This window comes from Culicoides brevitarsis, chromosome 2, assembly GCF_036172545.1.
Source record: "Culicoides brevitarsis isolate CSIRO-B50_1 chromosome 2, AGI_CSIRO_Cbre_v1, whole genome shotgun sequence".
NCBI lineage: Eukaryota > Metazoa > Arthropoda > Insecta > Diptera > Ceratopogonidae > Culicoides > Culicoides brevitarsis.
The window spans coordinates 42,000,538-42,026,165 of NC_087086.1; the positions used below are offsets into that span (position 1 = coordinate 42,000,538).

The 25,628-nt window shown below is 31.5% G+C and overlaps 3 protein-coding genes across 4 annotated transcripts; 1 reads left to right on the forward strand and 2 right to left on the reverse strand.

The window, feature by feature from the left end:
• Nucleotides 1–104: 104 nt before the first annotated feature.
• On the reverse strand, nt 105–5,122 carry LOC134830214 (ran-binding protein 9). Of its 2 annotated transcripts, none has more exons than XM_063843621.1 (11): nt 4,861–5,122; nt 3,482–3,646; nt 3,228–3,418; nt 2,961–3,145; nt 2,785–2,897; nt 2,266–2,417; nt 2,010–2,191; nt 1,698–1,948; nt 1,449–1,597; nt 1,273–1,384; nt 105–1,213 (listed from the first exon to the last, which is right to left on the reverse strand). In XM_063843621.1, the coding sequence occupies exons 1-11, from the start codon at nt 5,036–5,038 to the stop codon at nt 1,062–1,064; spliced, it is 1,830 nt and encodes a 609-aa protein (XP_063699691.1). In that variant the 5' UTR covers nt 5,039–5,122; the 3' UTR covers nt 105–1,061. The 2 variants fall into 2 exon arrangements, with proteins under 2 accessions (XP_063699691.1, XP_063699690.1); XM_063843620.1 differs by having other exon boundaries at nt 106–1,213; nt 3,219–3,418.
• A 152-nt stretch (nt 5,123–5,274) lies between these two features.
• Nucleotides 5,275–6,272, forward strand: LOC134831385 (SAP30-binding protein). Its single transcript, XM_063845104.1, has 2 exons — nt 5,275–5,465; nt 5,525–6,272. The coding sequence occupies exons 1-2, from the start codon at nt 5,325–5,327 to the stop codon at nt 6,242–6,244; spliced, it is 861 nt and encodes a 286-aa protein (XP_063701174.1). The 5' UTR covers nt 5,275–5,324; the 3' UTR covers nt 6,245–6,272.
• Nucleotides 6,273–8,565: 2,293 nt separating this feature from the next.
• On the reverse strand, nt 8,566–25,474 carry LOC134829185 (uncharacterized). Its single transcript, XM_063842183.1, has 10 exons — nt 25,252–25,474; nt 24,745–24,831; nt 24,414–24,518; nt 21,339–21,449; nt 15,317–15,450; nt 14,830–14,943; nt 13,988–14,054; nt 13,127–13,644; nt 12,790–13,050; nt 8,566–12,246 (listed from the first exon to the last, which is right to left on the reverse strand). The coding sequence occupies exons 1-10, from the start codon at nt 25,472–25,474 to the stop codon at nt 8,566–8,568; spliced, it is 5,301 nt and encodes a 1,766-aa protein (XP_063698253.1).
• Nucleotides 25,475–25,628: the final 154 nt, after the last annotated feature.

A 25,628-nucleotide genomic window follows, 5' to 3' on the forward strand; every position in this document is an offset into this window, starting at 1 on the left:
AATAATGTCTAAATTAATAATATTTTATTTTATTTCTACATTTTTTAATTAATTATGTTTCATATTTTTACTTTTTTCTTGAAATAGTAGGCAGAAATTTTCTTCTATTTTACTTGTTTTACAAACTAATGTTAATTTTTGTGTTTATACATTTTTTTTATACGAATGAGTTGTTTTTTTCGATTCTTAATTATTTTTAATTGTTAATTATTTTAAGAGTTGAAAGTGAATGAATCTGTCTCTACAAGTAACGCATCTATTGTAACCTTTGCTATCAATGGAATCGAATGAAACGTGAAAACTAAAAAAAGTGACTCTCTGTGTTTTTATTGATGTACCCGAATAACGTAAAGAGAATTTTTCAAACTGGAAACCGAGAAAAGGACAATTCGAGTTGCCTAAATGTTAAATTTATTTACATTTTATTTATAATTTATGTTTTTTTAACGTCTTATAACTTAAAATAAAACTAAATTTCACAGAATTTATTGCGTGCTGTGATTTCTGGTGTTTGTTTTTGTTTGTTTAAATTCGTTATTGTACAACTATTAATCTTTTTTCGTCTACCATCTGCTCTACTAATCGACTTTCATAAGAATTGGGAGAGGAGAAGGAAAGATAAGTAGTTGGGTTGAGAAAAATATGGAAACATTTCGATTTACACACAAAAATATTTTGAAATATTTCAACCAAGAAAAAAAATTGTTTATTTTATAAAATGTTTCATATCATTATTTAACATAAAAAAATAAATTTGTGAGTGAAATTTTTGTTTCTCTTTAGATAAAGTTAATGTTCATCAATAGTAAAACTAGAATTATGCTATTACTATTTTGCATGAGGAGAAAAAGCAGCGGAGCAAGATAAATTACAACAACTAATTGAAAGACTTCAGCAGCTTTTGCGGTGAAAACGGATGTCGCGTAGGATAGAAGGGAGAAGATGCATGAGGATGCGAGAATCATGTCATCGTGCCACGCAAAATCGCAACAACGACTCGCATAACGCATCAGTAATGTGATGACGGCGGATTTCTTGTGTTTTTGCTGTGTTTGCTGTAGTCAGTTGTGAGGCGTTACTTCCTCGTGTAACATATCGTCGACGGTAACGAAAGCACACGCACCTAAATTTGAGTTAGACATAAGACGGAGAAGTTCACTTGCGTGAGCTATACTAATTTCTAATGGCGGTCGCCATGAGTAATTCATTGATTCTGCAAAAAAAGTCAAAAATTATCATAAAAATCAACTTTAACGAATGACATTCACGTACCTAATATGGCAGAATTTAGTGCGGCACAAATAGTTTCACGTCTCGAGGGACATAACTGCCAACCCAAAGGACTTGCCCATGGATTTGAATAAGCTAACAAACTAAATGCATCCTAAAATTACAGAAAAAAAATCAATATCTCATGTAAAAATTTAAAATTTTTTGAGAAAAAATACCTCAAGCGTTTTCTGATTCGTCTCGTTAACTCCATTTTCCTTTTCCAGTCGCTGACTCATTTGAAATAGTTCACGCCCAAATTCCAACATTCGTTCTACGCCAGATTTGTTTGAGGAGGATTTTATACAGCCTGGGGATCCGTCGACATCTGTTCAAGAATTACAAAATTTTTTTTAAAAATTAAAAAAAAAAAAATAAAAAAAATAAAAAAAAAAAAAATTTTAATTTTTTTAACAAAATTTTTTTACCCATTTCTTCATCTCCATCACAAATATCGTGAATATTGTTGGAATTTCCGTTCTTAAAGCCATTTGTGTGTCCATTTTCCATCTCGACATCGCTATTGCTGCCATTTGTATTATCCATTCCAGCTACCGCTAAATATTGTTCACTATTTTGTGAGTTAATTTGATTTAGTTCCTGAATATTGATAATGTCGTGGTTTCCGCTATTCCCGTTATTGACATTCTTATTGTTTTCGTCTAAATCATGATGGTGACTAAAAAAGAGAGAAGAAAAACGTAAAAATCTGTTCTTCGTGAGAAAAAAATTGAATTCACCTTAAATTATTATTCTTAAATGACTGCGGATCTTGATTGTCATTACTATTACTCGGATCGGAAATAACTAAATTTGAATTATTTTGTGTCGTCGTGCCATTATGATAAGTCTTTGTTGATTGTATGACAGACTGTGCCTGCGTAATTGGACTTTCTCGTGATGATGGAACTTGTGAGTCATTCTACAAGAAGAAACAAGAAAAAAAAGAATAAAATTTAAAAAGTTGTTAATTGATCGAGTATAACATCAAATTACATCAAAATCACATCCATTCACCATTTCGACAAATTGACGACATTTCAACATAAATAACAGATTTTGGTTTGATTCTAACAATCCCGGATAGAATCTTATTGTTTGTTCTATTGCCTGTCCCATACGACCTGAGAGCACTAATTTTAAGATTTCTGAAAGAAAAATTTGTTTGTTAATGATTTGAAGGAAGATTTAAAAAAAATCATTAAAAATGTAGAAATTTAATATATATTTTGAAATATTGGTTTAACATTTTTATTTTTTTTATGAAAATTCTTCATTTCTTTAAACATGATTTAAAAAAAAAAAAAATTAGAAAAATGTTTTAAAACTATCATTGATAAAAAAATTTTTAAAAAATTTTTGAATGATTTTTATACAAAATAAAAAAAAAAAATAATTCCAATTTGAACAATTCTAAAAGTTTTTCATACGAAAGTCTATATAAAATTTTTATATCCTCCATGGTTTATTTTCAAAAATTTATCGCATAACAAAAACGGGATAAAGAAAACTTACTTTGTCGTGTCTTAATGGAAGCTAAGTCTTCGTTAAATGTTTGTCCCGTCGATTTAGCGAACGCCTCTGCAGTCGAACTGAATCCATGATGAACGAGATATGATGAGACCATTCTAATTTTCAAAAAAATAAAATTATTTTAATGAAAATTCTTCAAGAAAACCCTTAAAACTCACCTGTGTAAGATAGTTGTCCAATCCCCTTGATCATCTGGGACGGGAAAGTTATAAATGGAAGCTTTTGTCGACGCACGAAGTTCCTTTAGCATATCTTCAATGTCAAATTTGAAGGGTTCTTGTCCAAAATTCGCATCTACAATCTCGCCAGGCGTTTGTAACCCAACCGTGGGATAGAGTTTTGTCTACATAAAAAGGAAAAAAAGAGAAAAACGGCGATTATAAGACATTCTTATGGCAAACACGTGAGCCAACTACTTTTCTTACGGGTAAATCTCGGAAAGCAATCCCAAGATGATGACCGTTTTTCGTGTAGAAGCAAGTGTTGTCGACCAAATTTACGCCACAGCCAATGATGTCGTTTGTTGTAAACGTTGGACCATAAGGTTGTCCGTTGCCAGATGAACAAAAGGAATTTCCGTCGTCGCCGTGATAACCGTACGAACCTTTATCCCAACCTACAATGTATGAAATTCAAATCAAAAGGTTATCGCATACAAAAATATGAAATTTTTTCATACCTGGCAAACGATTCGCTTTGAAGTTTTGAGCTGTCAATCCGATGCCCATATAACCATCACGACCTTTTGAAATAATTTTCACTTCGAAGTAGTACAAACCACACGCAGCGGGAACAGGATGTGCTGTCCTTACACTTGCAGCATCATTGTGTGATTTTCCAATTCCTAAAAATTGCAAAAATTTATTAAAAAATCTCAAATTTTCAAGGAAATGTCTGCCAATTTGGATTTTCAAACAGAAACTGATCGAATATACTCTACATTCGAAATCTCTTTGTCTTCCGCTTTTTGTGCAAAAATAACACTCATGTCTGTGACTCATACATAAACACGACGAAAAACTGAAAATCTTCCATTCCAATGAATTTCGCACGAAAAAAAAAACTGTACGTGCTCTCCTTGATTGGTAGACAAAGGTGCGCGCGTTTCTTTGTTTATCTTTTTTAGTATGGAAAAACATTTGTCGAGTCAAGACGTAAAAAAATATGCATTTATTGCCGTGTAGGAGGATCAATGGTCCTCATTCATATTTCACTTCTTCACAAGTCAATATCGTTTCGTTCGTTCTTAATTGAACATTTTCATGATTTGCTGTTTACTCACTTGCTCCGTACGTAAATCAAGTACAACGACCTCTTTTAGTGTTTGACAAACAAATTTAAGAGAGATTTCATTCAGAAATCGCATCACACGCGAACATTTTCTTTGAAACGGGAAAAAGTTAAGCCTTTACGTACGCAATAAAACAATAAAATTGACACACATATTCAATGTTGAACGAACAACGATATCAAAACACAACAACAAAGAAAATCTTTGCTGCTGAACAGCTGCGATTCAAAGTTTCATCGATATTAACTGGAGGTCGAATTGAGTGCGCAACGATTTTTCTTCACTTTTCACATTTTTTCGGATTTCATACAAAAAAATTCTTTGAAATATTCTGATTTTTTTCTGAAAATGTAAAGTTTTTGCATAATCATGCGGAGTTGAAATCAACTGCGCATTTTCTACCACTTCCCTTTTTATTGAAGATAAATATGAACGACGTCGTAGACACACAACAACCATCTTTTGTTGCATTTTGTTCTTTTTTTCATTGTCTGGCACCTTTTTGCACTTTTCGTCACTGAATTTTCATGTTGCACGAAGCATTTGGGCATTTTTCGTTTACACAATACGAATTTTGTTTTGTATTTTCATCATCAGCTGATACGGATTCGAGTCTAATTTACGCATAAAATGGCCAATAATATTTTTTTCAATGGCATCGCGAGACACTCGACGACAGGCAAGAGATTTTCCGATCAGTGGTTTCATAATGCACGCACCAAAATGGCAGAGAACGTCTTTGATTTGCAATAACAAAATAAATATACCTTTGTAATGTACTCGAAAGTTGTGCACGTAAATCGAATTACATTTATCTGTGGGACTCCAGTTTCTTGGCAATGGAGTCTCGTCTTCATTTACATTCGGATACAGGAGCTTTAAACGGTCTACTTGTTGCAACGTGGCATCAGATTTCGGGCTATCTTGGTACTCGAGCTTCTCCATAGTTTTTTAGCACTTTAAATTTTCAGATTTTATCAATTTTCGCGATTTTTCATCATTTCCTTGCACAAAGAATTGTTTTTGAAATAACGTGAAGGCGATTTGTTTGAATTACCGAAAGCAATTTATCAATTTCATTCGTCTCATTTTTTTTACACAGAACACAAACCACACAAAAAATTATTTTTTCTGAGGAAAACAGTACTTTTTGACACGAGACTTGACATTTTAAAAGTAAACAAAACACTGAAAACGATCATTTTCCTGATTTCCTCGTTTTTATCTGAAAATGGAGAACAGCAACTCAGCTCTTGCATCGCTAACAGCTACTTATACAGATTCCGAAGGCGAAGCTGATGATAACAAATACGACGACGATGTTATCGAAAGTCGATCTGACTCACATTCAACGCCAGCAAGTCCTGCAGCTGTATGTTTTTTCGTTTTTGATGAGAATTTAAGCAAAAAAATGTTTTTTTTTACTTTTAGTCAACATCCACACAATCCCCAAAATCGACAGAACCAACGAGCAAAAAGAAAAAAAAGACAGCTTTACGTCTCGTGAGTTACAACGACGAGAATGATGATGAAATGATGTCTCCGGAGCACGATGAAGACGAAGAAGAGTCTGAAGATGAGCAAGAAGAAGTCGCTATGGATCAACAGGAGAACGAGAAACCCGCCGAAGAGACAGAACTCGAAACACAACACGTTGATCTCGCAAAACTCTATGGGTTTTCATTGCCGCCCGAACCAAAAGCAAAATGTCCCGCTGAACTTCAGGAAAAAATCGCAAAAAGTTATGAAAAAATGAAAACGAATAATTTGGACATGAATAAAATCATCCAAGAACGTAAAGAATTCCGAAATCCAAGTATTTACGAGAAACTCATTTCCTTTTGTGACATTAACGAGTTGGGAACGAATTATCCGCCGGAAATTTATGATCCCTCGCATTTCGGCAAGGAGTCGTATTACGAGGAATTAGCACGGATACAAAAATTGGAGATGGATAAGTTGGAAAAACAGAAAAAGGAACAAGTTACGATCGTGACGGGAAGCAAAAAGCCCACAGAAGTCGAAAAGAGAAAGTCAAAATGGGATCAACCTGCTCCCAATGTACAAGTGAAGCCTGTTCCAACGCAAACGGGGACAAAAACAACGGTGTTGAATGCATTTGGATCGCTGTCGAAGAAACCAAAAGTGTAAAAATAAAGTTTTTATTTGTTATTTTAATGAAAAATTTTGTTTTGTTGCCATTTTTGTCAAATCTTGCTCCAAATGGATAAAAATTTATCAGAAGGGCTCTAATTTTTCATTTTTAATTATTTTGCAGCTCAAAACTGCCAAAAAATTGAAACTGAAAAAAAATTTTCCTTTGACATAGTTTTGTTTTGAAAACCAAATCAAGAGCAAAACTAAATCAAAAACTGTGTCAAAGCAATTTTTGTCAAATCTTGCTCCAAATGGATTGAAATTTGTCAGAGGGCTCTAATTTATCATTTTTAATCATTTTATAACTCAAAACTGCCAAAAAATTGAAACTGAAAAAAAATTTTTTCTTTGACATAGTTTTGTTTTAAAAACTAAATCAAGAGCAAAAAAACTGTGTCAAGAACTGTGTCAAAGCTATTTTGTCAAATTTTGCTCCAAATGGATAGAAATTTGTCAGAGGGCTCTAATTTATCATTTTTAATCATTTTATAACTCAAAACTGCCAAAAAATTGAAACTGACAAAAAAAAATTTTCTTTGACATAGTTTTGTTTTAAAAACTAAATCAAGAGCAAAAAAACTGTGTCAAAGCTATTTTGTCAAATCTTGCTCCAAATGGATAAAAATTTATCAGAGGGGCTCTAATTTATCATTTTTAATCATTTTATAACTCAAAACTGCCAAAAAATTGAAACTGAAAAAAAATTTTTTCTTTGACATAGTTTTGTTTTAAAAACTAAATCAAGAGCAAAAAAACTGTGTCAAGAACTGTGTCAAAGCTATTTTGTCAAATCTTGCTCCAAATGGATTGAAATTTGTCAGAGGGCTCTAATTTATCATTTTTAATCATTTTATAACTCAAAACTGCCAAAAAATTGAAACTGAAAAAAAATTTTTTCTTTGACATAGTTTTGTTTTAAAAACTAAATCAAGAGCAAAAAAACTGTGTCAAGAACTGTGTCAAAGCTATTTTGTCAAATCTTGCTCCAAATGGATTGAAATTTGTCAGAGGGCTCTAATTTATCATTTTTAATCATTTTATAACTCAAAACTGCCAAAAAATTGAAACTGAAAAAAAATTTTTTCTTTGACATAGTTTTGTTTTAAAAACTAAATCAAGAGCAAAAAAACTGTGTCAAGAACTGTGTCAAAGCTATTTTGTCAAATCTTGCTCCAAATGGATAGAAATTTGTCAGAGGGCTCTAATTTATCATTTTTAATCATTTTATAACTCAAAACTGCCAAAAAAATGAAACTGAAAAAATTTTTTTCCTTTGACATAGTTTTATTTTAAAAACTAAATCAAGACAAAAACTGTGTCAAAAACTATGTCAAAAACTGTGTCAAAGCAAATTTTGTCAAATCTTGCTCCAAATGGATAAAAATTTGTCAGAGGACTCTAATTCATCATTTTTAATCATTTTATAATTCAAAACTGCCAGAAAATTGAAACTGAATAAAAAATTTTTTTTTGACCTAGTTTTGTTTAAGAATTTTTAAGAATTTAAAAGCAAAAATTTTTGACTAATATGAAGCCTAAAATCGTGAAAAAAAATAAAATAAAAAAATCAATTAATCTTAAAAAATGTAAGCAAATGGTTTGAAAATTGAAATTTCCTTCTATGTTAAAACTTCTAACGACTTTTTTGATTTATTTTATTATCTAAAGAACACAAAACGGAAGAAAGGTCTTTAAAAGTAAACGTTTTTTTATTGATTATAAATAAACTATAAAATATTACATAAAATATGATCATAAAATTACTCTTGATTAACTTTTATAACATGTGATAACATAAAATATCGTTTAAATAAATAATTTATCGCTAGTTGAAATATATTAAATCTTAATAACAAGTCATATAACTTTTCATCTCTCATCTAAATAATAATAATAATAATAAATGTTTAACAATAATTTATTATAATCTCGTGTCGGAAGACATTTTCAGTTCTTTATCTTCAGTGAAAATAATTTCTTAAAATTTAAACTAAAAAAATTAACTAGAATCGTATGTACAAAATTTTTTTCTAGCTTTAACTAAATTTATATGGAGCAGGTACAATTGGAGTAAGGCGCTCTCTGTCTATTTTTTTGTTAAAAAAATTTCCTTAAAAATTAGTCTTTAATTTATTTGCTATATGGTTTTTTTCATCTTTTTATTTAAAAATGCATATTTTTGTATTTCTTTTTCTTCCAGCACCTATTTTTTTGTTTTACGATCTACGAGTCTTAAAAATTAAGTCTGTCAATTATTGCACATTTCCAGCCTATCACATCTTATTAAAAAAATGATTTTTTTCTCTTAAAATTAACTAATTACCGCTATAAAAGTTTTTGATATTTTTAAAGAATACGGAATGGGTTTCGACACTTTCAGCTCCCGATTCACAAATGTCATCGAATTCTTCGCCTTCTTCAGATTCTCCGGATGAAAGACATTCGCCGCCATTGCTGCTGTAACGTTCAACGCCGCAAGCTTCTTCTTCTTCAGATAAATATTGAACATTGACGTTGATGACATCCTTCAGTTGTTGAATCATTTGTTTCCCATTGATTTGTGTGATGTTGAGTTGTGTCGCTTTTGGATTCGTGACGCCTAATTTTGGGACAGGAGGCGCAGGCGGAGGACGAGATGGAGGCGATAACATGTAAATACTCGGTTTTGTCGTTCTCGGAGGACTATTTGCGTGAATTGGCGCCGAAATATCTTTTGTTTGAAGTTTTGGTCGAGGAAGAGGTTTCTCGTATTCGTCATTTTCGCCCAATTTCGATGAAATTTCTTCACTAATGCAATTTACTTTGTTCGAAAAGTTGAATCTTTCGTACAAACGTTTGTTATTTTCGCAGCGCGTTTTTAACTCGTTCGAATCAGCACTCATGTAACCGCCATCTGTTTCGCGAGAACTCATTCGAGATGAATTGCTGCGAGAAACATTACTGCTTGCGGGCGGTTTGATTTTCTCCAAGGAACTCGTGAATGGTTTGGAAATCGAGATAACGGCACTTTCGTCGAGCAATGAACCAATTCCATCATCTTTGTCGATTATTTGATCGACAATTGTTTTGTTTAAATGATCAGTATCGACCTTTTCTCCTTTGAGTTTTGACGTTGCAATTGAGATAAAACGCCATAATGCGGATTTTATCTCTTTTGTTTTGTTGGCTTTGTCTCGAATTCCCATTGCAATTTGCATTCCATTGGTACACGGGTTGATTTCGGCACGGAATACTTTTGTAGTTGTCGGGAGATTGTTAATTGCTTGATCGAAATCTTTATATCCGGAACGTTTTGAGGGAGATTTTCGACTATTTTCTTCGTGTTGCTTCAAAGAACCATTATTTGAGAGAGTTTTTGTTGAAACTACTTCAATTTTATCCAAATCGTCAGATTTCTTGCCATCTTTTCCTCTTGTCGACTCATTTTTGAAAGCATTTAACTTTTTATTGACATGATCTATGAAGAAATTTTCATTGCTGATGCCGAGACTCAAATAATCCTCTAACAGCGACATTGGTTTTTCCTCATTCGATTGATTTTTTCGACATTTTTTGTGTGTATGACCCCCTCGTTGATTTGAATTTTTCGATTTTGCATCAAATTCGGATGTTCCTTGCGTGTCTGAAATTCCCGTGAAGTTTGTTGAACCGCTTGTTACACTATTAGAGTCGTTCGTATCTTCAATTGAATTTACTTGTGTTTGATATTTGCACTTTGTTTTGCTTTTATCATGTTTGTGCGCCCATGAAGTATGATTTGTCGTTGCATTCAAAGCTTTTACAAAACTTTGAATTTTATTTTCAGATAATTTTGAAGCATTAGAAGGAATTAAATCCGGCGGTGCAAGTTTCTTGTCAAGCGTACTCATGCTCGATATGGGACGTTGTCGTTTGGAGTGTCGATGCTCGAGTGTCAAAAGCTTTCCTTCGGGTTTTACTTCGTGTTTGTGTTTATTCGTGAATTCATTTTTTGGTTGTTTGCTTTTCTCTTCGTAAATATTTTTGATATTTTCGACCTTTTTATGCACTTCTGGCTTCACATTGTTGTTTTTGTTGCTTTTGCTGTGCTCGTGACACGGTTGTTTGTTCAAATTTTCCAAAATTTTCTTCGTATTGTCGACACTTCGAATACTGCTTCGATTTGTATCTTTTTTCCCTTGCATTAATTGACTAGTATCATCTGTTCCAAAGTACGTGGCACTCTTTTCTCCCTTGAAAAACCCCGTGTTTTTGTGTTTCCGCGCCTTCCTATCGAGCGTATCGGGCTCAAATTGATCGCTGTCTGTCGACAAATCGAATTCATCGGGGCTGTGTTCAACCTCGATAGTCATACTGCCAAGGAAAGGAGTATTGTATTTGATTTTGGGTCCTGTACCTTGTCGCATTAGTAAATTCTTGCCATCCGCCTCCTCTCGAAAACCCTCAACTCGATCGTAAGTTGCATTTCGGATCTCGAGTTCTTCTTCCAAGGGAAGTGCTGAACTCAGCGATGGGCTTGCTTGAGATGTTTCCGAACTTTGACTCGGAGGCGTTGCACTTTTTCGTTGTTTGTCACGTTGAGCTCCTCTTTCCAAACTATCCGTTTCGTAATCGACAATAAGGCTATAGGGAGATTTTCGCGAATAAATTGGAGAATCTGGCGCATAAAGCTTCTTGGGCGTTCTTCTACCGAGAGTATTGTAATCTGGCGTTGGAACAGGAGGATGACTATCGCTGCTATTTTGCGTCATTGAACGTTGGAGACGTTGATGAATTCGTTTTAAGGTTGCATTTGAAGTATCTTCTTCATGACTTGTATAATCGGGTGTCGGTAATTGAGGAGAAGAAATTCGAACATTATTGTTGTTGATCACTCGACTATAGTCGCTTGCCATTGCTTCGTATATCATATCAGGCATTTGATTCATTTTATTGATAACTTCATAAGGAATCGAGTTTCGTTTGTTATTTTTGTATTTTTCATACAAATTTCGCTTTTCCGTTGACTTTTCCAAAGTTCGAGTTTTAATGTCACTCGTATCAAATACAGGATTGTTATAAATTTCACTTCCCCCATCGATACTGTTGTACAAAGATTGTCTTCCCATGTAATCATTTTCTTGCAAAGATTGTTTGTCACTTTCGTGACTTTGACTTTTCTTCGTTTTGTTCGTGGCAAAAGCATAAATTACATCTTCCTTCGTTGGAACTTGCTTGATACTTCCTCTTATGCTACTTGCCCTTGACGATGCGTTATAATAATCTCCTTTATCGACAGCGGAATAGATATTGTCCAATTTTACGCGAATTCCATATTGATCATTTTCGTTTGAATTTTGATCGGGGATGATGACATTCGGTTTTGGGCAATACGAAACAATTTTCGGTAAAGTATCTTCATTTTTCGTTGGCGGCGAAGAATTCGTTGGAGTTCGAATTGTTCTATTGCCAATTTTACTTGCGGGCGTCACGCGTTTCACTGTGTCAGCATCTGAATTCGAAATTGAACTTTCACTCTTCTTGCTGCTTATGGAGTTTGTGTTCGCGTTCGGTTTTGGTTTAATTTCCGGCTTAATTGTGTCATATTTATCGTCATTTTTGGATTTTTTGCTTCCAGATTCAGATACGGGGTTGATATAAGTATCAGATAACTCGTCATTTTGATTGTTGTCATGATCAGAAGAAACACTTTCGAGCCATTTTTGGATGCTTTTTTGCTTGTCGCCGCAATTTGTGCAATTATTTGCCGTATTTGAGGCATAATGATCCGTACTTTTGCTTTGACAATCTGAACATCCTGAACACATGCTTTTGTGTTGTGTTCCATTACGGGAGGAAATGAAACTTTCTCTTCTGCTTGGAGGATGTTTCGTACTTTGATAGATTTCTTTGCTTGCTTTTTCTTCGGGAATTTCTGTTAGAGATGGTTGAAAGCGTTTTGTTGCCATTTTGTATTTGGCAATGGAGATGACTTCTCGGATTTTGCTCAGAAATTCAATTGCAGCAGGCGGAGGAGACTGTAAAGAAAAAAATTTGTGAAATTTATTGATTTTTCTTTAAAAAAAATTTTAAAGCTTTTTTTTTTGCTTCAAATCATGATAAAATTTTTAAATTTTTAACTCAAAAAAAATTTTTTTTCTAAAATTTTTATATTTTATAAAATTTCAATTTTTTATCTTCTTTCATCAAAACAAATTTGAAAAAAAAAATCAAAATCAATTTTTTAATAAAAAAAAAAGAAATTGAATATTAACAAACTAAAATTAAAATAAGAAATTTATAAAAAACGAAAAAAAAATTTCTTAAATTTAGAATTTTTGATTTTTTTTTCGCAAAATTTTGTCTTGAGGAAAGAAGATAAAAAATTGAAAATTTGTAAAATATAAAAATTTAAAAAAATTTTTTTTTTGTTTTATAAATTTGAATTTTTCAATATCGAAAAACCAAAATTTATAAAAAAAAATATTGAAAATTGAAAAAAAAAAATTTTTTTTTTAAAAATATAAAATTTTTGAAATGTTTGCAAAATTTTGTTTTTAAGAAAGAAATTATAAACTTACCGCCAATAAGTGAGGTTCAAAATACGCCGGATTAAAATACAGTTTTCGCCTTGAGTTTCCATTAATGAGAGCTTTCATGTTTTCAATTTGATCGTCGTGCGACAAATCTTCCGTTATCGAGACATCTTCTTCAGGCAGGCATTCCGTGTCATTTTGCGTGTTTGTGTTCTGCGGCGGATCGTTGTTGACGTTATTTTGTTGCGTCGCAGTGTTAATATCGCCACGCTTGCGCCCCAAATGGACGACTGCCGACGTTTGTTTCTGTTAAAATAGAAGAAAATACATTACAGACCCAACATCCAGAACTCTGCCACTTGCTGTTTGTTGATGCACTTACATTACTTTCCTGTTCAATACTGAAATCATCATCAAATTCGGAATTAGAGTTAGACGTGTCACTTACGAAGCCAGAATTATCGCTTGCTGCCAAATTCGGATAGTGCTTTAACAACGGATTACTCTTAATGACTCCCATTTCTTCAGCATGATGCAAATTTAAGCTATTCGGGCCTCCGACGACAGAATTGTTGCTGCGTCGTTGACTCGCATTCAGTGTCGACGGCAAATTAAGAAGACTCGAACGACTTTGACCGCCAAACATGCCACAACTGATGCCCGCACCAAATGTAACTTGATCATTTTGATGGTATGTGTAGTCGTCTTTGGCATTGTGCGAACCGTCGCTTGCACGTGCTTTGCGTTTCTTGATGTGCAAATACAGGAAAACCGATGCGATGTAAATCAAGCCGAGACACAAACTCGAAACTCCGATTACAATGTACTCCTTTGTGGTCAAATTCATAAAATGATATTCGTCGATTTGCGATTCCGAGGCGAAAAGCACTTCAGCAACATCTACAATTCGAAGAAAAATTGAAAATTAATCATGAGGTTCGTTGCTCATTGAAATCTTTCGTAGGTCATTGTCATTTAATGCATTTAAAATCATTCAATAACATAAACAAAGTCTTTAAATGAAAATCAAGTTTGACGCCGTTGGAAATACATATCAATAACATTTCACACATGATTATATGAAAATGAAAGTGAAATCCATATAATTTCGAATAAAATTATTTAACATGCGTTATCACGTAAGTATGCGATGCTAAAATTGCTAAAAACTCGTTTTCTTGAATTATGAATGCAACAGGCTTGAATGTCATCGAGTTATCGAAAAACAACAAATTTTACTTACTCATGCTATATTTCGATGGAGTCCCGACAATTCTAAAAGCCACACATGGCGTAAAAGTATTTCCGTGCTCCGTCGCCGTTGTTGACTTTTCTTCATCGTTTGACACTCGTTCAACTGTAAAAAGAGCGAAAAAAGGGTTTTTAAGTGAAATAACCAGAAAATGATATAATGATTATGATTTGTAATAAATAAACATCCCAGAATCGTCATTATTATTAAAATATAAACAGACAAGGAGAGTGAAGACAAGATATAAGAGGAGAAATAATAAATCAGAATCAATTATGAAATGAAAAAAAAAATTTTTTTTAAAGAACATGCAAAAAGATAATTATAAATGAGATGTAATATATCTTCGGGAATTATACTCCTAAGCACCATTCATGAACATTAGCCTTAACTAACATTAGGTAAGGCGAATAAATTTTATATATCCATTTTTTGTCTAAAAAATTTTGTTTAAAAAATTCAGGGGGAAAAATAAAAATTCATTTAAAAAAATAAATACCTATTTTTGACATTTTTTGGAATTTTTTGATTGAAAAATCATAAAAAAAAAATTTAAAAAATTTTAGAAAATCTTTTTTTTTTTTAGAAAATTATTGTTTTTAAAAAAAAAAATTTTTTTAAATTAAAAAAAAAAAAATTAAATTTAAAAAAAAATTATTTTTAATTTTTATTTTTTAGTTTTTTATTTTTAAAAAAAAGTTAGAAAATCCTCATGGGACTAAAAATGAAAATATTAAATTTATTCGCCTACGTAAGTACTGCGATTTCTATTAACCCAAACCAAGAAGGAGATTTATCATCAAGCATTATTTACCGTTACTTGAGGCAGCAACTGCAATATCATCTTCCGGTCCTGTCATATCGAAGGAATCCATATCACGACATGCTAAATGAACGACGATCAATCTTCCTTGCATGCGGTATCTTAAATCGGGCTCTCCAAGCCACTGTTGAAAAAAAGAGAAAAAGGGAATTAAGACAAAAGAGTTGTTAATGAGCGTTTTTTGTTAACATTAATGGCTTGTACTATAAAATTAAGATTTCATTGTACATTTTATCAATTAGACAAAACTAAACAATGTAATTAATTGGCGCATCTATTAAAAAGTTACGTTAAATTAGAAAATTTATATTGGAAGTAATAAAGTTTTATCTTCGTCTCGTCTTGCTTTTTCGCAGTTTCTTCGTAAGAAGCAACGAGCGAATGAAACGAAGAAGAAGATAATACTTAATTAATCTATTTTTCGCGATTAATAGTGTGCGAGGAGTCGTAAATGTTTTTAACGCTTTATTCCATCGTTCGACATTAAATTAGCTCACCTGTAGAAATGTGCTATCCTCATCGCGGAATAGTCTGAATGGCACTGTCGTATCACTTGGGTTCCGTAATTCGTTCCAACCATTTTTTGTGAGGTACTGCGAGCCAATTACTTCGCAAACGGACTCTTTCATACCTGAAACGACAAGAAAAAAACCATATTTTAATTGAATTTAATGTAAAATATCATAAAAATATTTATTATTTTCACAGTGCGACTCATGTTACGTTCAAAGAGATGAAAAAACGGCAAACGGAGAGATAGAGAACCACGAATGGCACAAGAACATTTAGCAAAAACCGCAACGAGTATTAATTTTATATTAATATTAAGTTCCAGAAGCTATTTATATTGCCATATATGTCTGCAGTTATGTTAATTCTATTAACCATTAAAAGTTTTGCCGTTTCAGGTTCACGCAGCAGCAGCAAGAAATGGCAGAAACAATCTAAACATAAAATCTCGCATTTGAAAAATGAACGATTATGGGATTACTGACTCGAAGAAACAAAAAACAGTGCAAAATTTATGTTTTAGCGAGATTACATGTGTTTGGAGAGATGTTTACAACGAAACACGGGAATCGTGTTTGTCTCAGGTGTCATTGGGGTTTCGTGACAAAAGCTTTTTTCTCGACCTGAGACAAAAAATCCACAAAAACGGGTCAAAGTTTAACGAATTCTCACATCAATCACAAAAAAAATATTTCTCGCCTCGCAGGTTGGTACTAAATACCCGATAAAGCCATTAAAAATATTGCCACATAACTTTATTATTTTTACTACTGTGCGCTCGAAGAAAAGTGCTGCGCGCTCTGATTTATTTCCCCCATGTAATATCGACATTTATATTCTATCCGCCTATTAATCATCAATCATCAACAACACCTTGCTTGCGCATTGCCCTGCGTAAGTCAAGTTCAAACCTTCGAGCGGAACAAAAAAAACTGACAAAACACGACGACGACGAATGAACACGTCAAAGTAGTAAATAATAACATTTTTCGTTAAAACCAATCGATTTATGACTAAATTAAATGTTTTGCCATTATTCGTCGTTTTCCTTTGCATGAGCTTCAACATGTCTTGCCTTCGTTCCACGCTCGAACGAAGTAAATAATTGATATAAGTGATTCGCATTTACCTGCATGAAGTAGAAAACGAAGTGTGCGTGGTCCCGAAGATAGTTCAATGAGTGTAAAGTAAATGTTTATGCGCGCAAATTTGTTTCTAAACTAATTAAAATGTATCAACTTACACACATGAGACGACGACGTTCGAAGACATCGACGACTATTTATGACTTGCAACTTCCTTCGTTCTCTCTCTCTCGGGGAGGAGTATTTTGACGCACAATTGGCATAAATTAGCGTAAATAACTCAATATTCATTTATTGATGAGTTATTATAAATGTTAATTGATGTGATGTGATTATGGGCAAACTTGCGAGTTTCATCCAGCGGGCTTGAATGATTTTTCACCGTTTCTCGACGAAGAGATATGTATGCAAATAACTGGAAAACTTGTTATGTCATAACAACTCGGGAAAGAGTTATCTTTTGAATTATCACACTCTCATGAATTAAGTCAAGACAGCGAGCGAAACTGCAGAGGATATGGAGAATAACAGAACATGAGGTGTTGTGTTGTAAGAATGTAACCAGTTCTACATTTTCTTCTCGCATTTTTTGTGTGTGTAAGAAAACATCGGGTAAAAAAACAGTTTGAAAGCGGAGAATTATATCAGTAACATTTTTCGCAACACACAAGGAAACAACATTTACACACATAATGGAGAGCAGAGGCACATCATTCTTGCATCAAAGGCAACTGTAAAAAGACAATTTTAGCAAAATTAAATTTTTCGAAAATATTCGTTCGAATTACAATATTTTAAATTAAAAAAAAATTTTTTTTAAAAAAAAAAAATAAATTCTCAATTTTTCTTCCAAAAATAAAAAATTCTCAAAATTAATAGAAAACATAAAGTTTTAATCAAAAAAAAAAAAAATTTAAATTTTTTCTCCAAAAATAAAAAAAAAATCTAAAAATTAATATAAAAATGAAAAAGGTAAAAAAAAATTTTTTCATTAAAACATATATTTTTGATGTACATATCAGTTCAGAATCCGAATTACGAGAACATTTAGACCTTCGGCAATAATTCGGTCTTAATTTGCTTAATTTTGACATCCGAAACGAAAGTTACAAATTTCAAGTGAAATTTTAATTTTCAATGATTTTCATGAATTTCTCTTTGATACTTGATAAGCTTAAAAATTAATTGATAAATAAAAAATACGTAAAAAATAGGTACGTAAAAAAATTCGAAAAAAAATTTTTAATGGTATTTGTTGGTTTTTAATGTATATCATGTTACATGGTCAAATTTAACTCTAAAAAATTTTTTTTTTTATTTTTTTTAATAATTAACCCAAATTTTAATTAACGAAAAATGTAGATCCTGAATACGTTATAAATTTCATTTGCTTAATTTTGACAACTGAAACAAAAGTTTTAACAAAACCGAGTGAAATCTTTAATTTTGCATAATTTTCATATTGAATTTGAATATGATCAAAAATCTAACTTATAAAAAATTTCTTTAAAATTTTATTTACACGAAAGACAAAATTGACTCGAGAAGTTTGAGAGACATGAAGTTATCACATCGAGGGCATATATGTTTGTCTATCTCTTACAACTCTAACTTCAATAACATCATTAATATAATGGCAAATAATATAAAATTTATCCAAGAAGGAAACAAGTTTTTTTTCTTCGTTTTTTCTCTCTGGACAAAGTTTTGCTCGTTCTTTCTGAAGAAAAACATTTATTATTAGTATTATTATGTTGTGCGAGACGTCGAGCTAAATGCCTGCTAAAACAACGAACGAACCGATGATATACATTAAAGCCGAGTTTTTATTGCTGCACTTTTTCCCTTTTCTTCCCAGATGGACAGTTCTTGCAGCAAAAAAAAAAGTTGTCTGATAAACTATATTTTATTTAAACTAACTTTTAATGGCAACCTGTTTCACTTTTTTTCTCTCCTGAATCCTAGCGGTTGTTCGAATCGAACGGTTTGCGAGAAAAATGTGTGTAACGATTCAATTTTTTAACGCTGCACGGAACATTGTTGTTTTTTGTGCCAAATAAGGCACTTTTTCTACCGCCATATCACATATGTATGGTTGCGGGAATAAACAGCTAAGTTGATGTTCGTTTGAGAAATGAAACCAGTTCTAAATCATTTTTCAAGAACTATTAATTGAAACATACTAAGTAACTAACAGCACTTAATACGGGAATCGAAATCCAATCAGGGAGAAATAAACATTTTCCTCTGTGTTGCATGTTGATGTGAATAAATGGATTTTTATGCACTTTTTTTTATTACGACAACTGTGCGCTTACATTTGCATCGTCAAACAAACGTCATAAAGATAAAATGCATGATTAATGCGGAGTTTAAGTCCGAATGGGAATTCATCGTTATCATCACAGTTGGGCATGTGCATCGCTTGAGGAGCAACAAAGTTTCAAAAAGAGGTAAGATTTTTTTGTCTTGAAGCTCATATTTATGTTGAATTGTTCGAAAGCTTCAAATCGACTTCAAATTCCTATAAAAAATAATTTTTAAATTTTATCATAAAAAAGAAATAAAATAAATATTTAAAAAAAATATGTTAAAATAATATTTAAAAAAAAATATTTAAAAAAATATATTAAAAAAAAAATAGATAAAAAAAAACATTTTTTACGTATTCAACTTTAAAATAATTTTTATATTTTTCAAATAAAAAAATAGGTAAAAATAAGATTAAAGAGGATAAATTCTAAACGGTTCTTTCGTGTAAGCTAAGCTCAAGAAAATCGCATTACGAGAAGAATCAATTGAAACATTAGCTAATTTTTCATCTTTATTACTATTTGATTGCATTGGGATTGCATGTGAAAGAAAGCATGTGGTCGTATCAAGAAAATTTATTTATAAATATTTAACACAAAAAAAAAGAGAAGTACGAAATCGAAGAACAAGGCAAAAAACTAACAACATGCAATTTTATTCCCCGCTGGCTATAAATAGTCTATAAATCTGTGTAAATTGGTTTCCAAATATACTCTAAGCGACGACCTGATAGCTACATAGACCAAATAAACATTTTTTCATGCAATTCTGCCTTACATTTCGAAAGAAACGGTTCAATTGCATGCAATTCTGGAATAATTCTTGCTAAATATGCGCGCAGTTTCTTTGCTTCCATAAATAGTTTGATGGACCACGCACACAGAGTTAACTTTTTCAACAACAAAAAAAAAGTGGCTTCTGTGAGTCAATTCTAATGGGAACTATTGAAATTGCTATTTCACAACTTTTAAATGGTACATTTCACTCAGCACAAAGTTTCGTTTGTTCCGCACAACATTAGATATGGTTCATTCACATTTCACAGATTTTTTCTCTGTGATATCAATGTCCGACGAGGTGCATTCACCTTTTTTCCGCACACACACACACTCGCTGACTGACAACTCATTCAATTCACAATTCCATTTAAAAATAGATAATAGCGACTAATTTACATATTTTGTAGTGACAATCAAAAATTTTGTCGGGAAAAGTTCTGATGATGATGAAATTATTTTTTTTTTTCGACAGAAATATAATTTTTGAGGCAAAACTCCCAAAGTCTATTATTATCACACATGTGTTCGATGCGAGATAAATTGGATCACGTAGTCTGATAATATGCGGAAGTGTAATATAAAACAGTTACTGTCGATCGGGTCTCGTATGCGTGTCTTTAATGACGGTCATCATCATCAACTAGAATTTTATTGAATAACATATTTGCACGCATTTCCCGCAATCGGCAAAAGGAATCCCTGCTTCTTATCATCGTCATTCAATTTTAGTGTCATTTCTTTATTTATTATTAAATTGCTGCTTCAGCCACAAAAAAAAAAGAAAAACAGGAAAGCTTCAAAGTCCCGCCAGGCGAAATTGTATCATGTAGTTAAATTCTTTTTATTACGCAAATAATGTTTGATATTACTTCGTTAAAGCGACTTACGCAGGTAATAAATACCGTCAATTAGCTTGTGCGCTGTCGAGGCACTGAACCTTCTTCTTCTTTTTAGCAGGTTTTGATCGAGTTTGAGGCGAAGATGATATTTAAATGAAGACGACTGTCGCTATCTTTGCGTGTTACGAAGATATTTTATAGTTTATTAGAGGGAAATAGTGACTTGTAACGGAATGTTTTGACAAAATTTTATAGATTTTGAGGGATTGTTGGTTTTTATCAATAATGTTTTTCATGCAAGTTCAAAGAAAAAAGAAAAAAAATAATTTTAAAAAAAAATTTCTAATTTATATTAAAAATTCATTTATTTTCTTTTATTTTTATTCGTTGAAAAAAAAATTGAAATTTTCACAAAAAAAAAAAAAAAAAAAATCAAAGTTTTCAGACTTTTAACTATAGGTACATAAGAAAATGAATGATCAGAAAAAAAAATAAGAAAAAAATTCAAAATTTTGAAAAACATTAAAATTTCTTAAATATTTTTGAAATGAGAAGAAAAAAAATTTGTTTATCAAAAATCGAAAAATGAAGAGAAAAAAAAATTCATTAAATTTTTTTAAGAAAAATGTTTTTAAATTTATTGTTGAAATCAATTCCAAAAGAAGATAAAAAAAAATTAAAAAATTTTTGCTGAAATAATTTTCACGTTACTGATCAAAAGCAAAAAATAAAAAAAATGTTTGAAAATTTTGACACAAATTTCTAAATTAAAAATTTAATTTTTACAATATTTATATTTTGTACTTTAATTCACAATTTTTTAAAAATATTTTTAAAATGACAAGAAAAAAAAATTTTTTTTTTTCATTTTTGATCAATTTAATTTTTTTTTTGTGTTTGATATCAAATCACAATAAGTTAAATAACATTAGAGGCCTTTGTGAAAATAACTTTTTCGTCAAAAGAAGAAATTTAATACAAAAAAAAACTTACCTGGATAAAAAATTTCTTTGCTCGGATAGATAATTTGTCCTTTGAGAGGCAAAAAGATAAACGGGATTTTCTCTGATGACGAGCCGCTTGTAAAAGTAGCCATGGAACATTCTAAAAAGAAACAAAAAAAAAAAAATTTCATTAAAAATCTTACAAATTACAATTACCATAAAGCAATTGGTGCGCATTGCCGTTACGACAATAACTCATAATAAAGCAGCATGCTCTTTATTAAAATTCATCGTTGGAACAAAAATATGATAAATAAAATAAATAAATTGCAACGGATTAAAAAGAGCAGGAGACAAATTTGCGTTAGCACTGCTGTCTATCGGATTTGCGCGCTTTTAACTCGCGTACGACGTTGTAGGAAAACGACTAAGTGATTATAACGTTACCATTTCTCCATGCACATTATTAATGGTTGTCATCATAAATATCTGCACAAAGCACAATTTGAATGGCAGAGCGAACTTTTTCACATATAAAAACCAATATTGACAATAACCATGTTTGGAAATCTAATTTTACATGCACAATTCGCGATATGATGATGATGCTCCCTTCGTCGTCGTCGTCGTTCGTTCGTTCGTTCGGGATAATATTTCTTCATTCCATGGCAATGCTTCAAGCGATATTTTGAAGGAAATAACATACTATTAATAATAGTTATAAATTCTGCATTTGTCATGAAAGTGTATAATATTCGAATGCACATGACACATAAATTGCAAGTTTATTTTTCTTCTCTCTCCTGCCACGGAATATGCGATAGTACTAATAATAACAAGATCTTTTAATAATAAATGAATAAAATATTGCAGGTAAAAATATATAAAATTCTTGTGTTTATATCGGGAAAAATCACATTTTGCTTTTCATTCAATACAGCATAAAATAAATATCTATGGCAATCCATAAATGATCGCACAAAAAGAGATTCGAAAAATTAATAAGAAGAAAACAGTTGGAGCAACAGGTTTTATCGATAAACGGTGTACGAGTGCTGCATCTGACGCGTCGATAAAAGATTTTTCAAACGGACCGCTACGATTCTACTATTTTTTTTTTCAAGTTTTGTATAATTTTTATAATAATAACGATAATTGTGTACCATTTACGCATAATCTAAAACAAATTATTACTTTTTTTCTAATAAAAATTATTTTTTTTCTTTTTCACACAGAAATGAAGAAGAACGAAACCTGAGAAGCGCCCACAAAATTCCCATTGAGCGACGAGGAAAGAGATTTTTATTAAAATGATTCAATCAAGCAGAACTTAGCTGTTATTGCTACTGATTTTCTCGACAATTACCGGCTTTGTGCGTTACTTTTTACGATCATGATTATTTTATTTTTTTTACGGTGCAGCTGTACGTCGACGAGCACTTTACTGAACAAATAATCAACAAAAAACGGGTAAATTGGATTCAAATAGGTTTGAAAATTAAATGAGAATTTCATAATGAAATGCTTTGTGCTTTATGATGTTTGTTCATCTAAGCGGCAGAAAGCAGCTGGAAAGCCAGAACTGATTAAAAAAGGTAATTCATGTCAATTATTGCGAAATAATAAAAGAAGAAAGCTTTGAACGATCCTGACAATGTCCTGCTGTTATGTAATTTATGTTCAAATCATACAAAGTTAGAGACTACTGAACTTTTTTTTTGCATTCCAAGAGAATTTCAGGCGATAAAGTTTATATTTTATCGTTTCAATTAATTTTTTCTGCAAGGCATCTAAGTGATTAAACAAATAAAATAGATTTTTATGCTCAAAAGCATAAGCAATCAATTCGAATCGAACGTAGCAATTTCACGGTTTGCTCGTATGTGCGTTGCTTTATTAAAAATTGCTTGCTTGCCTTCTATTAATAATCATAATAATTTATGCCTTTAGAACTGTAACTAACTCTTTTTTTGAATGAAAGCACGTGATGTGTTCGATGCATTTTTTTCTCCATGGCATCAAATTGCATCTGATGTTTACTGATCTGATGATTGTTATATGCGCCGTCATAATAATAGCAGCAACACAACAATAATAATGATGATGGACAGTCGTTTCATTATTATTTGCTGATGTGCATTCGCCAACAACAAAACACACAAATAAACATCGAGGCAGGCAAACAGGTGAGTTTTAGCTTAGATTGCTGGAGAAGAACAAATTATCATCACATTTAATGTCCATAAAGCATGCGCGTTATTATTGCTCTGACTGACTGCCGACCGTGTGTGCAATTAAATCTTGCATAAACTATTTTTTTTTCTTTCTTTCTTTAATATTGACATGCATGAACTATTAAATGGGTTGTTTGCCGATAAATATAAATAGATGTAAGCGCGAACCGATGATGATGATGTTGATCCATAATGGTAAATTATTATAATAGAGATGTTCTAATTTTGCTTTTTCGTAGTTGCTGTTAATGATGGGTCGTTACGATTGATGCAGCGATGAGAAATTGGACCACCAACGATTTGTTTTGTGCGAAATTTTGCACAAATTGAAGTTTTAAGTGACTTTTCAGGAACATACAGAATGAAATTTCAACAAAATTTTAGATTTTTTTTAAATTTTCAAATAGCTCATCTTCAATTTCTTAAAAAAGTTATTTGACATATTTCGAAAATAATATGCAAGAAATTAACAAGTTATTTAATTTTTGTCATGTTTTGTAATTTTATAATATTTTTTTTTTTTTACTAATTTTCATAGAAAAAAGTAGAAAAAAATTATAATTTGATATTTGTTAAAAATTTCGATATTTTAAAAAAGTTATTAAAAAATTAATCTAAATTATTTTTTTTCATTTTTTTTTAAGAAACAAAAATATCAAAATTAATTTTTTAAAGAAAAAATTAACAAAAATATCAAAATAATTTTTTTTTAAGAAAAAATTAACAAAAATATAAAAATTATTTTTTTAAAGAAAAAATTAACAAAAAAAATCAAAATTAATTGTTTAAAAAAATTTAACAAAAAAAAAATTAATAATTTTTTCATTATTCATTCAAACATTTTTTGATCAAAAAAAAAAAAAAAAAAAAAAAAAATAAAAAAAACTTACCTCGTATCTCATCAACACAAATTCCCTGATCTTCTCGATAAGTGTGAATTTGAGGCAAACATTGACATTTACACTCGTATTCCATTGTCGGGCTAATTGACATATCTACAAAAAATTGAAAAAAAAAAATAAAGTTGTTAAGAACCATATTGTACATAAGTACGCAAATTAATCTCCAAATAGGTTACAAAAAAGAGCTAATTAATTAATTGAACCGTGTTCGATACAGTTATTAAAATGCTTCAAGTTGTTTGTTGTTTTTGTTCATGTTCTCTTGAACGCTCTGCTCTTATAAATTAATTTACGGTGCGGTTTTCGGTCTCACACTTACCCATTTCTTTAACGTTACTTTCGATATACAAGCTCGCTGTTCCGCTCGAAAGCCCAACGCACGTATCTGTATCGCACTTGTGTACATCTGGTCAAGAAAAAAAGAAGAGATAAAAAAAAACATTGAATTGAATTGAATTGAAAACACCTCGAGATTTATTTTTTTGTATGCGCCGCTCGACTGCTGAACTATTGAATTCGCATTCGCAAAGGCACATAATTCAGTGTATTTAATAATAAATAATAATATTAATGTATATAATGAATGTAATAAAATCCACAAAGTTGCTTATGAAACATCCCGATCGTTCGCCGATAACAGGTGTACATTACCGCATTTTATTGTGTTACAGTTAAAAAAAAGTAAGCAAGAAGACGACGAACGAAGCAACAAAGTGGAAGTAGTAAAAGATAGGAAACGAAGAGAACGAAGAATTACAAATTGAATAAAGGAAATCGTTAATCGACGAACGACCTTTTTGCTTATATGCCATTTATTGCCACTTACCATATGAGAAGAAGACATCTCCATTATGTTGCCTTGTTAGATTTGTCACCTTTGACGTATCAGCAACGACACGCCGATGCGCGACAATTTCTTTGCCATTACTGCCGTTCTTTTGGCTCCAAGACTTCAGAGACAATGGCGTGCCACGTGTTGTCCTCGTCGTCGTCATCCATGTCAAGAACAAGAAGAGAAGAACACTTTTGAATCTGCTACGTTTAAACATCATTCCATGTCACCTCTACATGTCAAACTGTTGATTACGGAATTTTTTCCTGCAAAAAAAAAAAACAACAAAAAATAAGATAATTGTCCATAAAATAATCAAGCGACATTAAGATAAAGTTATGACGATCATCTCATGACAATCTCTTCATTAA

What these genes read in the sequence shown, in the direction of transcription:
- LOC134830214 (XM_063843620.1), bottom strand. Translation starts at nt 5,038, where the DNA reads ATGGAGAAGCTCGAGTACCAAGATAGCCCGAAATCTGATGCCACGTTG. An exon ending in GAGATTTACCCGTAAGAAAA is followed by an intron (nt 3,146 to 3,218) that starts GTAGTTGGCTCA and finishes CTTTTTATGTAG; the next exon opens with ACAAAACTCTATCCCACGGT. An exon ending in TTCCATTAAGACACGACAAA is followed by an intron (nt 2,418 to 2,784) that starts GTAAGTTTTCTT and finishes TTTTTCTTTCAG; the next exon opens with AAATCTTAAAATTAGTGCTC.
- LOC134831385 (XM_063845104.1), top strand. Translation starts at nt 5,325, where the DNA reads ATGGAGAACAGCAACTCAGCTCTTGCATCGCTAACAGCTACTTATACA. An exon ending in CGCCAGCAAGTCCTGCAGCT is followed by an intron (nt 5,466 to 5,524) that starts GTATGTTTTTTC and finishes TTTTACTTTTAG; the next exon opens with TCAACATCCACACAATCCCC.
- LOC134829185 (XM_063842183.1), bottom strand. Translation starts at nt 25,474, where the DNA reads ATGTTTAAACGTAGCAGATTCAAAAGTGTTCTTCTCTTCTTGTTCTTG. An exon ending in GTATTGAACAGGAAAGTAAT is followed by an intron (nt 13,051 to 13,126) that starts GTAAGTGCATCA and finishes CTATTTTAACAG; the next exon opens with AAACAAACGTCGGCAGTCGT. An exon ending in TTGAACCTCACTTATTGGCG is followed by an intron (nt 12,247 to 12,789) that starts GTAAGTTTATAA and finishes TTTTCTTTACAG; the next exon opens with TCTCCTCCGCCTGCTGCAAT.